At 38.5% G+C, this 15008-nt stretch overlaps 1 protein-coding gene across 1 annotated transcript in view; it reads left to right on the top strand.

Moving 5' to 3' along the window:
* SYNE1 (spectrin repeat containing nuclear envelope protein 1) overlaps positions 1-13158 on the top strand; it is a 281934-nt gene extending 268776 nt beyond the window's left edge. Inside the window, exons 139-145 of the mRNA XM_059468351.1 lie at positions 122-333; positions 1804-2004; positions 2348-2476; positions 2833-3045; positions 4027-4116; positions 5941-5999; positions 12042-13158. Coding sequence (XP_059324334.1) covers positions 122-333; positions 1804-2004; positions 2348-2476; positions 2833-3045; positions 4027-4116; positions 5941-5999; positions 12042-12282 — 1145 coding nt within the window. The 3' untranslated portion in view covers positions 12283-13158. The remainder of the gene's footprint in view (positions 1-121; positions 334-1803; positions 2005-2347; positions 2477-2832; positions 3046-4026; positions 4117-5940; positions 6000-12041) is intronic.
* The last annotated feature ends 1850 nt before the right edge of the window (positions 13159-15008 follow it).

The raw sequence follows: 15008 nt of genomic DNA on the forward strand, positions 1-15008 counted from the left end.
GGCTTAGGCTTTTTACAGAGCATCTTTTTGTTTTGAACAGTATTTGGTTTATGCAATTGTGTGTGTTGTGAAGCTAGTGAGTTTTTCTGGCTGTTGTTGAATTTGGTGTTTGTAATTCCAGGTGTAATTGAAAGATGGGAATTAATCCAGGCTCAGGCTCTAAGCAAGGAGCTGAGGATGAAGCAGAACCTTCAGCAATGGCAGCAGTTCAACTCTGACCTTAACAGCATCTGGGCTTGGTTGGGAGAAACTGAAGAGGAACTGGAGAAGCTCCACCGCCTTGATCTCAGCACTGACATACAAACTATTGAGCTCAGGATTAAAAAACTGAAAGTGAGTTTTATTTCTCTGTTCCATAAGTTACCTTCTAAAACTGAGTGCAACAGGAATGTTGAAGAGGTTGCTAATAATTGGAGCTGATTTTCTCCACATAGTGGGCTGCTGCAGGTAAAGTAACTGGGAAAGTGATTTTCTGAATCACCTTTTGGAAGGAAAATGTACCACTATCCAAATGAAGTTTTGGAATAGTAGTTCTGCAGCAATTCTGTAATCCCAGAATGTCCAGATAACTCCTGATGTCACCCAAATTGATGAAATTTTTAAAAAGTGCCAAGTTAGATCACTTCTCTTCTACTCAAATTGGTAACAAAATAGCTGGTTCAAAAGAAATGCCTCACTGAGACATTACTACTTTGTGTGGAGGAATGAGAGGGAGTACAAAGGCGTTGTAACCTACCCCGTGTCACCAGTGCAACATAGGAAAAATTTGATGCCGCTTTGCAACATTCCTTTTCTTCTTCTGTCATCTCAGGAGCATCAAAATCTGAGTACTACTTCCATCTCTCTTGTGTATTTCACAGCTATAAAGATCTGCAAATGTGGTGGTCCGCAACTTCACATTCAGTTACTAGTTTCTTACAAGCATGGGCATGAAAGTATGTGACCCAATGTCAAATTGCACTGTGCCTCATGCCAGGGGTGAGGTGAACAGATAGCAAAGGCTGTTTCCGGCAGTCATCCATGGGAAGCATGTCAATGCTCATCTTCACTGTAATCCAAATATAGCTGCCATAAGTACTGCAGAGGTTACTGTGACATCGTGCTTTTAAGTAAATGCTGTAAAGTAGGTGGAAAACGGGGCATTTCATAAGAATCCTGTTCTTATCTCACCATCTCTTTGAAAGCCCATTAGTACCCTCCAAACCAGTGGAGGTGGGTTTCTTTTGTGGCTTCCAATGTAAACAAATCAGAGTTTTTATACAAGTTGTGCTTCTATAAATTTAAGATCTTTATACTCTTTGTATGTTTTTGCTTCTCTCAGTAAAAGCTTTTATTTTAAAATACTGATGACAGCAGATTCCACTTGAAAATATGTTGGTTTTCATGTTTATCAGCAAAAATGAAAAGTGAGGGCAAAAGTTTTATTGTGAGCTAAAATACAGTTGTGCTACATGTTTAAATTTTGTTGGACCTACTCTGTCTTTAAAATATCTGAAACATGAGCCAGATCTTTAAAATTCAACTCTGACTTCAGGCTTTTAAGACTTTACAAGTTTAATTGGCTTGCTCTTGTTTATGCTTGCAGTAAAGTTTTAGTAGATGTTAAAGAGTGAACATTTGCAGAGTCACAGAGTGAGCCCAGAAGCATTATATCCAGAGTAAAGGGACTGTTACAGTATGGTGCCTTTCTGCAGCTGCTGGTGGCAAAGCACTGCAGTCTTGTGGTGCGTTCTCTGCTTTATGTTTCTGAAAGTCACGATTTACCAATTTCCATTCTTTCTTCCCCTTTGTCTTACCATCAAGGAGCTGCAGAAGGCAATTGATAACCGCAAGGCAATCATCTTGTCCATCAATCTGTGCAGCTCAGAGTTCACTCAGTCTGACAGCGAGGAGAGCAAGAAGCTCCAGGAGCGCCTGTCCCAGATGAATGTGCGCTGGGAGCACGTGTGCAGCATGATCGAAGACTGGCGCAGCTCCTTGCAGGATGCATTAATACAGTGCCAGGTCTGTACTGTGCCTATTTCAGATTGTCAGCAGCCCATATACTGAAAATATAGACCATTTAGTTACCTGTTGTGCTCATGATCCATATGAAACTTAGCCATGAAAGCCATACAGTTTTGGCGTATGTTTTTCTCAAGGATACACCTGTGCTACCTAAAACATGTATTTACAGCCCAATACTTACAAAATTTGTCATTTCTGGAATGGTATTCTCATATTCTGTTGTATACTTCTTGGAAATTATTTTATTTAGCTAGTAGAATGTATCAGAGGATAAATTAAAAACCTGAGTTTGACTAGAATATTCTGCTACCCTGTTAAAACCATGATTCATCATTTGTAGGATTTCCACGAACTGAGCCATGGTTTGCTGCTTTGGTTGGAGAATATTGACAGAAGGAAAAATGAGATTGTGCCCATCAATCCAAATCTGGACTCAGAAATACTGCAGGATCATCACAGACTTCTGATGGTAGGACTATAATCACCCTTTTCTCTTCCAAAACACATCACCAGAAAAACATCTAATCAGATTTCTCTTTCTCACGAGGGTTAGCACTGTACACTGTGTGCTAACACAAAGCCATGGGACCAGCATCAGTGGCTGGCTTTGCCTTGGTAGAGAACACCACTCACTTTACCTAGTAGCACATGTGATTTTAAATCTCAGGCAACTACTAGACTGCTGTATATCCTCCTGTCAGATTAGAAATTTATTGCTTCTCTTCTTTTTTTTCCTTGTCTTTAATTTAAAATGTTGAGTTTTTTGAGTTCTGCTCTTTTTTTTTGACTGCTATTAAAAAAATTTGATGCTTGCCTTGGCAACAGCAAATCAGACGTGAGCTGCTGGAGTCTCAGTTGAAGGTGGCATCACTGCAAGATATGTCTTGCCAATTGCTAGTCAATGCTGAAGGCAAGGATTGTCTTGAAGCCAAAGAAAAGGTACATGTCATTGGAAACAGACTGAAGCTGCTCTTGAAAGAGGTTACACGTCATATTAAAGACGTAGAGAAAATTCTAGACATTTCAAGCAGTCAGCTGGTAAGTCATGTCTTTTTATTCCTTTCTGTTCACTGAGCGTGTTTTCTGCTGTTCTGACTGCCTTTGTCTGATCATTGCTATTGGCTGCTCTGTTTCTGTGGTTTGCAGTGCTTGTCAAGATGGAACATATAATCTTGAATATCATAAAGTAATCTGAAACTTCATATTGTAAATATCTCTTCTGATATGGGAGGGGGGGTAAATTCAGTATTTTTTTCTATTTGATCTAGCAATTACTGAACTTCTTGGTTTGTTTACCCTACTATTACTGAATCAGTCAACTGGCAAAGTATATGAGATAATTATTCCAGTAACACTACTGAAAATTATAATATGTCAGTTGTCACTGGAAAGGAAGTAAATGCACACTCTGTCAAAGAGAAAAAAAAAGCATAAAATAAATTCTGTAATAGGGTAAGGAGTCCCTCATATGTGCCTTTTAAGCTGTGAGCTGTAGTCCAAATCTTTTCAAGTTGTCGTGTACCTCAGGTATTTGAGAGGAACTTACACACGTTTCTTTGCCAGCAGTGACAGATGCAGAGTAAAGATTTCAAGGCTCTCCTTTAGTTTACTTTTTTAAAAGGACTTGGATTAGCAGAGTGCTTAAAGCACAAGAACTCAGCTCTTCCCTCCTTTTAGTGGATTTCTACCTGTTTAATTAAAATCTTGGTAATACCAAACTTTTCTTGTAGTTCACAGCCAATGAACAACAACTGTTTTTTCCCCTGTATTGACTTTGGTGGAAAATGTGTCACCTAAGCAAAGGAAGTTTTAACTATTATTTGCTTTTCTTCTCCTTTAGGGCTGACAAAGAAAACATGTAATGCCTTAGTCTTTTTAAATTTGGTGACAAAATGTAACTGCTTTATTTTATTTGGCTTGGAAATAACTCTGCTGGAATTTCACTCGGTAATTTTTCTAGTTTGCTTACCTGTATGGCTAGTTGCTGTATTTCTGAGCTCCATTCCTTCTGAACTTTAGGAATTGTCCTCATGGTCTTCTGATGAATTAGACACATCAGGCTCAGTGAGTCCTGTATCTGGAAGAAGCACTCCAAGCAGACAGAGAACGGTAATTTTGTGTAATTTATTTTCTTCCACCTCTTGGGTGGGAACTATAGATATCTACAGCAGTTCTAGCCAGCTGGAAATCACCCCTTCCCACTTGTTAGGAAAGGAAATGGCATAAACCAAAAGGAAAACACAGCTGCTTTCCCCAACCCTGCTGCATATCCCATCCTGCATGAAATCAGAAGTGGTAAATACTATCTGAAACCAGGGCTGTCAGTGTGGTTGGTTTACCATGGTATGGCATGTCGTGTCTCTTGTATTTTGCTCTAGTGATGGCAGCACCCCAAAGTCTGGTCTTGTCTGGTATAATCAGTCCTCCATTTCTGTTTGGCCTTCTCTTCAGAGCTGCTTCATCAAGAATCTCAATAAGTTCTTTTGTCATTTCTGATGCAGGTTGCAGATGGTCTTATTGAGACTTTGGATGAATGGCTGAGTAGAGCTGAAGGGCACAAAAACATTATTCAAACCAGCTAGCTGTGCAGGACCTAATCAATGGCTACAGTGACAACTCTGGAGTTGTCCATTTACATCGCTGGCACAAAATTCAAGAAATATAGCAATACATGCCTAATACTTAACACTTCCATACTCTGAGCCCAAATTGGAACTGCAATTATTTTGTCTTTTTCTGCAATTCTATTGGTTGATTAATTTGCTTTTTTCCTTAGTTCTTAAGACAATCAGACTGGTTTTGTTTTGTTTTGTTTTGTTTTTCCATTTGCACTTTTTTGTAAAGCCTCTGAGTTCTGTCTTGATAAATCTATGGCTCTTGAGATTCATTTATTTTTTTAATTTTTGTTTACATTCACTAGTTTCCTTTTAGATGCTAGTATGAGAATGTAAAGGAATACTGGCTTTTCCAAAGGAGAAAGATTATAAACCTTAACATTTTATTTCAGAGGTCAATGCTTTTGTCTTTTAAATTTAAACCTAAATAGTTTCTAATAACTCTAATATCACAGGTGTAACTGAAGGTTGCCTGACCATTACAGGAAATGAAGAAGTATTTTACCATAAATCTATGTTTAGAGAGCATGTAGAATTATCATAGGTTTCATCTTAATATTTTAATACTGAGTTGTCTGTCTCTTAATTTGTTACTGTTCATATAGTTACTACTCTTTTTTTTCCTCCATAATTCATAGCTAATTTGTATGATTCCTTGGGTCTAGTTTTCAAACTTCTGGGTTCTGCACCCACACAATTTTGAAGACTAAAGTGATACTAAAGTGTTCAGAATTTCAGTGCCAAATATGCTGATGCTAAATAAATAAATACTAATACAAAAGAAATGTAATGAGAATTATACACATCTAACTGCATTAAATAATCCAGCAAATAGCTGTGAGTGCAAGAATGCCCCTACCGTTATTTGGCCTTCAAAATCGTGGGGTGTAGGAGAGGCAAAACTTGCCAAAGGAGGGTCTTCAACCTTTCTTCCTTGGGAATTTTAATTTTTCTGCATGTGCATTTTTAAATCTATATATTTTTCCATATTCAATTTAATAAGATAACATCTATTTCATATAGCCTATTATTTGAACTAAATTTATAGAGACTTTATGTAAAACCTAGAGCTACTGTTCATAAAAATAATGTCTAAACTGTTATTATTGATTTCACTGTGTATGTTCCAATAATTTTCATAACCAGTTAGGTGCAAAGAAAAGCCAGTTTCCTTGTTCATGGGTATTGGTCACTTCATTTGATTTATTTTTTTTTATGTTTCCTTTGCTGCACTTTTTATTTAGTTTCATCAGTAGCTTGTCTTTATTTGCCTGGACTGAACATTCTTCTTTCTTTACCCCCTGTTCATTGCAAACAGCCACGGGGCAAATGTAGTCTCTCACAGCCTGGACCCTCTGTCAGCAGTCCACATAGCAGGTACCTTATTCTCCTGGTTTCCGCACTCTGTTCTAGAACGCCAAGAGGATGATAGAAATTGGCCGTGGTTCCTCTCAGTCCCACTGACTCCATCAGGGGTCAGGACTTACACAAGTGGTAACTTCCCTTTTGTTAATCATTCAGCAAAAGGGATTTTCAATTACTTCAGATTCTCTGTTAAATAGAGATACAGGCTAATCCTTGGACAACTGCAGCTTTTGCTTCACAGAAATCCCATGTAACCAACATTTATTTTTCATATGCCTAATCAGAGTGAGTCTGTGTTTACACTCATGATATTTAATGATTATTTTATTTTGATGTGATTTAAGAGGAGTGCTAGTAGGTTCATGGAAAACACTTTCTATCATCCTCTTTACCTCTAGATATTAAATTAAGGCAGGTAATAGGCCAATATCATATTCTCGAATTCACAAAACCCACAGATCTGGATGAGACATACTAACATCCTTTTCTTTATTTATTTATTTCTTTTTATCTTTTTTTTTTTTTTTTTTTTTCCTGAAACGTTTTGTTCAGTTTGTGGGTTTTCAATACTTTAGACTCAAAACTAAAAGTCAGAATCTGAGAGTATTGAGACTCGGGATCACTTTCTCTCCCCTCCTCAGACGAACTGCAGTCTAACATGCTAACACTGCCATGGCTCACCCAGTGCTCGCACCCCTGCATTGCTCCGGGAGCAGCACTGCCCCATCTCTGTCCGACCAGTAGAGAGCAGGCGTGCAGCTACAGCTTCTTGCTTTCCACGGTGTCTCCAGCAACCTGTCATCCCTGCAGCTAACAGTGCTTCTGCATTCTTGTTGTTGTCAGTGTGATGTGTGTACCTTCGCTCTTTCACTGATGAGTTTACTAGCCTCAACAATTATGAAGTTAAAAAAAAACTAAAGTTAAAAAAGCAAAGGAGCAAGACAATGTGTGCAAAGGGGACATCTTTTGCTATTTCAGTGTCTTGCACACTGCTAAAATAATCAAAAAGTGTGATTAAGGTCTATTTGTTCTTATTAAATCTAATATTAAATCTCATTTAACCTAAATCTCATTTATTCTCTGCATATCAAAAATTAACTGATTTGTTTGTAAAATAGTTCCTGTTAGAGTCAAAGATTTTATGTTAGAAAGAAGAAAGCACAAAATTAAGTAATTTTTTTTTTAAATAACTCCTGTTAGAGTCAAACAAAGAAGTGAACACTAGATTTAATACAGTGATTGAGCCACAATCAAGCAGACAAAAAAATACCTTAGAACATTATTTTTTCATGAGCAAAATTAAGATTTTATTCTCATTATAAATGAAGTAAAGAGCAAAACTGTATACCATGTAGATATTTAAATAAACACTTCTTTTAAAAAGTTTGCTTTGCATGTGTAGTTAGGAACTGTGAGTAGAGTGGCATAGTTGTAAAACCATATAACAAATAGAACAAGTATTTTTTACTGCTTCCACACTGACTAAGAAGCTGCCTATTTTTAAGGATTTTTTCCTTTGAAACAAGAGGAAACCAGATAGAAAATAGGGTATGTATGTAAACTCCATCGTTCTGTCTGATGGAGAAGGAGAACTAATTTTTCAGCTCCAGTCTGCTCTGAAGCTTGGCATTTTGTTTCTCATAGGGAGTAAAAAAAGGGAGGAGAGGGACTTTACTCTGCATCCACTAACAGCAAGGAGGAGGGGTGATGCTTTTGACAGATCAGCACGCTTGCACTAGCACCATTGTACTCAAGGAACACATTTGTGTGCGCTTTTCCACTCTCCTGTGTAGTCAAACCACTTCTGCCGGCCTTCTGAGGTTTCTGGTTGTAGGTGCGAGCCCCTGGCTCGAAGAGCAGCTAGCAATGTTTGGCAGCTTGGGGATCAACCCCTGCTCTAGCAGTGGCATTGCTGTGGCACCTTTCAGATCAAGGCTTTCCAGCACTGTTTATTAACACATCTTGCAGCAGCACAACACAATGTTCAATTTGTCATTCAGACAAGCATGGAATACGAATGAGTCACTGCTGAATAGGAAACTTAATCAAATGCGCAAGCCAGACAGGTTGCGGTTGATGTATAATGTGGTTTTAACTGATAATGCGGTACAAGCTGTCACTGTGTTCTTTAATATTTTGACATGCCTCTGATCAGAGTACTTTGTGTTTGATCTTGCACTGGATCAGCAAACCCTGTTAGGGTTGAGTATAAAGGAGAAATAAAGTCAATCCTAAAAGGTTTATCACACAAGAAGTTGTGAAGGAAATTTCATCTAAAAAATTAGAGGGGCCATGCTTTGTGTATAGTAAGTGTCATATCACTTTGCCTTCTGTATTATCACCACAAAAAGACGGACAAATATAGTGCACATGCAGGATTAAGCTAGACATTACATTGTGGATTTAACTGGAGTCTCATCCAAGCAGTATTAGTAATTGTGTGCTTGGTGAGAAAGAAAATCCAAAAAGCAATTCCTCTTTCTTGAAGTTTAAGAGAGCTGTCATAAGTGCACGCCTGGATCTTTGCCTGTGAATTTTTTTGAAAAGATTAAAATAGTGGTTCAGTTTGCTCAGGGGTGTTTACATTGTCTCTCTTGAGCAGCTCTATTCAGGTCTTGGTGCCATAGTGCCAAACTCCATTTCCTGCTCTCCCCAAGCCTCCCCAAGTGACTAGTGGATCCTCAAAGGTCACTTGCTGTTCCTGGAGCAGACCAAACCACATCACTCTTTGTGCCTTTGCCCACAAAATTATAAACTCATGGCTACACAGTAGCTCAAACACAAGGTTTGGGTTTGGCTTGCCATGATTCTTTTCCCAGTTATCTCCCTCACTCTCACTTAGGGCTTGTTACTTAAATATCATATACAACTGCTGTTTCTTAAACTTATTAGATTCACTCACTTTTGTTCTGTGCAAGAAGCCAATCCTGTCTGGTATTTGCAAAGACCTTCAGCATCTATCATCATAGAGATGAAATTTACTGTTCTTATATTTGGTGCAGTAGTCTTTTAATAAAGATATTAAATTAAGGCCCATTCTTGATTAACTGCAGTAAATAGCATCCAACTAGGCCAGCAGTGCTTCTTTCAATGTAAGCCTGTTTTCCACATTCCATTAGTCACTTAGCAGTAAATTAACTTTATTTATTTCTATCAGCTTCACTTGAATGGTAAATTCCTTTTTGATAGCTTTCAGATGCTTACTGCAATACAGATTGGTTACATCAACCATATTTTCCTTGGGGGAAAAAAGTAGCAATCATCTTTACAAAAAGGTTCCCCTCTGAGCTGAAATTAAAGTTCGCTTTGACCGTCCTATGTATAGCCTGGTAAATTAGCTTCTCCCCTCTTGAAATGCTTAGAGAAGAGTTCCAATATCACTGACATTACAAACTCTCAAAGTAAGGGTAACTGTTGCTTGCACTTAGATTAATATATAAAATTTCTTGACACGAGGAAGCTCACTGTTGGTCCGGATTGCAGCTGTGCTTCCCTCTTTCATCTGCTAAATAGGAATTGTGTACTGGAGTGAGTAGCAGATGGCCTTACCTCTCTGCCTCCTCACAGTGTGACAAATGGTGGAGCAGTCAGAAGAGACAGCTAAAGAGACAAGCTCAAGAACAGAAATTAGATTTTTCTCCAAAGTGGAGCACAGTACTTCAGCTTTCCTTTCTCCTGCCAGGGTAAATAGGTGTTCTGTCCTTAAAACTAGTGAGCTTTTTTTATTAACAATGTATAATTTTAAACATCTCTCCTTACCAAATCTATTAAACATTCTAAGATGGCCCATTCAGTATTTCAGCCAATTATGTAGATTGCAGAGGTGGGCCTGCCATAAACACAAGCAGTACAGCACTCAAACTTTTTATAACTCCCCCTCTGAAGATGTTTTTGTAACATTACATTATTTGCTTTTTGAATTGTTTCCATGCAGTATTATTCTTCAATACCCAACTTCACTGCAGAAAATATGGTTTGCTGTGAATTGTTTTAGTTTTTGAAAGTTTGTGTTCCTTTTGAGATCAGCCATGCAAGCTTACATTACGATTCTTTTTTGTAAAACACAAAGCAAGAAGTGCTGGATCATGCTACTAAAGGCATAAGAAAAAGAAAAGAAAAACCAGAAAGAAAAACTTTGCTACCTTTTGATTCAGATGTTTAGAAATTCCCCTTCTGACACCCAGTGATGCCCCAGAGTAATTCTGGAGCAATGAAGAAAATGACACTTTGCTCATTAACACCAGTTAGCAGCTGCAGAAATGTGGTCACTTTTTGATTTGGATTAACAATGTTTATACAATGAGAGCCTTGTAAATAGGTAGGCTGTGCAATCAAATGCTTGGAAAGTAATTAAGCACTCCTTGTTCCCTTTGTTCCTGCCTCAGTCCATTAACTTCCTGTCTTGGTATTCTCAGACAGTAGAAGTCCTGATCTAACTGAGCTTTTGTATGGAATCTCTGGTGCTGTTTAATGTGCCATGTCCTTTCAATATCTTTTTTATAATACGTGATCCTTTGTTATGCGATAAGCAGCTTTCCATCTGCACTACAATACTGTGGATTCAGACAGCACAAGATCTGATGTTTTGATCATCACTGCTTCCTGGAATATTTAGTTCAAGCAAATGATTTAGCATATCTGCTAAATTAGTGTTTATGTATCTGTTGGCCACCTGAACTTTAGAATTTGCCTGGCTTTCTTGAAGTCCTCATAGTGGGGTGCTATATATATATATATATATATATATGAACAAGAAAATAAAATACTCTCAAGCACAAAAATAACTCTTTTCTGAACATGTGCAAAGGGAACCCTTGCTAAGCCTGGCATTGTTTTGAAGATGATATTTTTATTTTTGGATGCTTCCTCACACAGAGTCAGATTTATCAGGGAGGCAGGATCAAAAGAACAAGGGGAAGCCAAAGAAACACTAAGGAAACATCACCCCATACTTACTTTACTGGGGAGCATTTGACCACAGCCAATAAGCCTGATTTCTCACATCTCTTTATGAGACTTTTTATCTCTTAAACTTTAGGAAATTATAGATTTTCTGAAGCTTCATGATCATAGCAACCATGCAATGTACTATAGCAACATATCTGAGACAAAATTCATGCTCTAATGTCCTAATAGCAGAGTTCTTGAAGCAAGGTACTTGAAGGTTCTGAGTTCTTCCATTTTTGGCTTGTGCTGAAAGACAGTATTTTCCCATGCCATTTAATTAGCACACTGAGACCATCAGATTTAATCTTTCCTAGTCACTCTTTTCAGCTCTTGACAATTTCAGTCAAAAAGAAAAATGTGAAATTTATGTCTTTATCTTTCATTAAATAATAGAACAGATTTTGGAAGTGTCCCTTTGGAAATATTTGTGTTAGATCTCTACTGCCGCATGGACGTATTTGGGTATGTGCCACTTCAAGTCAGATCCATCAACATAAGGGAGAAAATCACTTGGAAGGTGATGATGTCTAGTCAGTTGAGCAGATAGATTTTAACTGCTGATTCTGTGCAAGATGCAAAACACAATGTGCTTTGTAGAAAATAAGTCCCCATTATCTGCATACTGGTGTATTGATTGACAGAAAATTATGTAACAATCTCAATGCATTATACCCTCATGGATACTTTGTACATAAACAAATGTAGAAACTTCTGCAAATCAAATGCAACTGGCCATTTTAAACAAGAAGGCCCACCTCTTAGATAGCAGCATGCATTGAACAAATGTGGCAGGTATGGCCCACCTTTTATTTTCCCCATTTGCTATATGTGCTTTAAGTGGAGAATCTTCCCCAAAAATTATAAAGGGGCTGTGGGGTCACAAAGACCCTTATATTGCGATCATTTGGTGTTTTCCTACCCAATCTAGAAATCTGAGGTCTCTTAAAATTTTAGGGAAATAGCATGTTTGCTGAGAAATACCTCTGCAGTTGTCAATCCAAGTCTGTGCAAATTGTAAATCAGCCCTCAGGGGAGGTTGAGGGCCCAAGGGCAACCTCTGCTGCAGTAATGTTTTAGTGTATTCAACTGCCCATCTTCTTTCCTCAGGTCCACAAGAGGTGGCTCAGGTTCCTCCCCTTCTGAGGCTGGGCCAGCGTGGCGGTGCCCATCCTTCTTCCTCAGAGTCCTCAGAGCTGCTCTGCCACTTCAGCTGCTCCTGCTGCTCCTGATCGGGCTGGCATGCCTGGTGCCCATGACCGAGGAGGATTACAGCTGTGCTATGGCAAACAACTTTGCCCGCTCTTTCCACCCCATGCTGAAATACATGAATGGTCCTCCTCCATTGTGAAGGAGACCTGTGGGACAGCGGGAGCCCTTGCTGGAGTGCTGGCTGGGAGCAAGATGGTTTGAAAGGGTGACAGGGTTCAGCGTGGCAGCTTTACCTGTCTGCTGTTGTCACTACTGTGCCCGAATCTTTCTCTGCTGGCACTCGGCTCCAAGCACATCAGTGTATCAGTATCAAAGTGCACAACGTATTACCTGAGTAGCATCATTTCAATACTTGCATCCTGGGTACTAAGGAGGATGCAGTGTATGTGAGGGAAGCCTCTTCTGTACAGCTTTTGGAATCTTTTAGCCACTTTATATCCAGGTCATTGCCCTGTACTATGCATAGCCAAGGACTTTATACTGTAGATCCTTTCCTGTGTGCTGCTCCAAACAACCCATTAGCCAGTCTTTGTTAAATACCCTCTCAGTATCTACAGTATACAAAATAACCAATGCTTAAGGAATTTTAGAGCATTTGTAACATACAATTTTAAAGAATCTTGTATGGCAATGTATTATTCCCTGTGGTTTCTGTTTCAGGCATGGTGTTCTAACTTTTGCTTTGGATGCACAAGGTGTAAATCTGAGAAGCACTTTTTTAAGGTTTAAAAAAAAATGGATGTAATAAATAAGATTGCAGAAGTTTTTATGAGGAAAAAATGTTGAATGTCAAGTTGAAAAACAACATATTTATGTATGTACAGTTTGCTAAGCCAAGTTTTGTTTGTATTGATTTCTTTGCATTTATTATAGATACCATAAAATATTTTGTCTACGTGCTTTTTAATGACAACTACGGGAACTTTTAAGTTTAGAATGAGATATGTATGGTATAAAAAAAAATAGAAGACATCCATATACACTTCAAAAAAGAATTAAAAAATTCTGTAACAAATTAATGGCATTAGGTATATGTTTGAATGACAAGATCTGGAAAATGACAGCTGGCAGAATACATGGGAAAGTATCACATTAGAAGTTGTGCTGATATTGAAGCCAGTACATGTTTTGGATTAATGGCTCATCACTTCACGTTTTGCTTTTTTTCAAGCTGCTTCTTTAAGTTCCCTCTCACCTGTATGGGATGTTTTCCATCTGTATTTCTGTGTATGCACTCAAATTTTGACAATGTGCAATCTTTGACAATTGGAGTTGTGCCAATCCACACTGAAAGAGATTTTTTCCTGTGGGTATACTGGAAACTTGATATTCTGATATTCCTTATATTCTCCATAGCAGCTCAATACCAAGATAGATTTTTACATTTTAACCATCATTATTTTAGTGGAATAGGCCCAAAACATAAGTGTAAATAGAAGAATAAGAGAACAAATTGAAAACTCATTAACTTTCCAGAACTATTGCAAAAACTTGCAGTCTACTCAATGGCACTCTGCCCAGCTTATCAGTCAGAACTCGACTTTGAAAGAGCAGGATTCTTCTCAATTATGAAAAAAAATACAGAGCATGACTCTAAGCTACTGCTCTTTAATAAGTTGGGGGAATTTGGAGCCATGACACACACAATGTGAATTTTTCTTCTGAGTAAGTGGTCCTGCTTAGAATATATTGGCTTGCATGACAGAGATTACAAGGCCAGAAAAAAATTACAAGCACATTAATTGCTGTTATGTAAAATTACTTTTTGGCATGTCATCCTTTGAGCTGTTATGAGTAGGTGGTCAGAGGTAGGGAACCACAAGCTGAATTCCAGCATTTGGAAGAGCCAAATAATGCTTCCTTTCCACATAAGTGTAACATTAACATTTTTGTGTAAAGGATTTTGTATGCTTACAAAATATTTTCAATGTCCAAGACACAAGTCTGGACTGACACAAATATGTGTTCTTTTCAAGACTGAGTTTCCTTCATTGCTATTCACAAGTAATGCTAGTCTAGATTAATATTCATAATCACTCAGTAGACATAGATAAGGAACACACATTTGGGCTACAAGGAAGAGCACATGTGATTTTGCAGAATTGGATCTTGACCCTAAAACCTGACACAAAGAAGGCAAAATTTAAATAAGTGGCCAGGCTCTCCTCAAGTTCCATCCCAAGTGCACCAGTGACTCAGAAGTCTACCTTAAGTTTCAAATCCCCACAAGGTATCAGTATATGCATTTATCACCACAGCATAGACCAGGTTAAAAGGAGCAGCTGTAGGGGAAAAAAACACACCCAGAAAGGTATCAAGCGTTGCAGCCAGTGGCACTAGCCAGCTTGGCAGCCTGGGCATCCTTCTCGTCCTGATAATGGGATGCTAAAGCTCTCTAAGTATGGTGCACAAGTTAGAATCCGAGATGCCCTGTCTCTGTGATAAGCCTGCAACCCAACACCTCTCCTCTTTCTGAAGCGTCACCTACTTGGGCTCTATAAACACAAGGGCTGATTTCTGGTGATGCACCTCGAGCCTCACCTGCAAGGCATGAGGAAAGGGAGGAGCTGCTGAACTCTGGATCTGTATTGACATTGTGTTCACACACAGAGAAAGTAGACTCTGCCTCTTTGGGAGTTCAGGTCATAACTATGTTGTATATTTTTCCCCTTTTCTACTGTAGATAAATGCATTCACTTCTGTAGTGGTTTAATCATCCCCCCAGCTAGACATACCTGGCAACTCTGAACCTTGCTTATTGGCTTTTAGTCACCTCAGAGCTAGTGAGTATTAAAAGGTTGCTCAGTGACTTCAGACTGTAGTATCAAGGCACTGTGTCATTATGCTTGTATTGATAATAGCGAA

Source organism: Ammospiza nelsoni, chromosome 3, assembly GCF_027579445.1.
Source record: "Ammospiza nelsoni isolate bAmmNel1 chromosome 3, bAmmNel1.pri, whole genome shotgun sequence".
NCBI lineage: Eukaryota > Metazoa > Chordata > Aves > Passeriformes > Passerellidae > Ammospiza > Ammospiza nelsoni.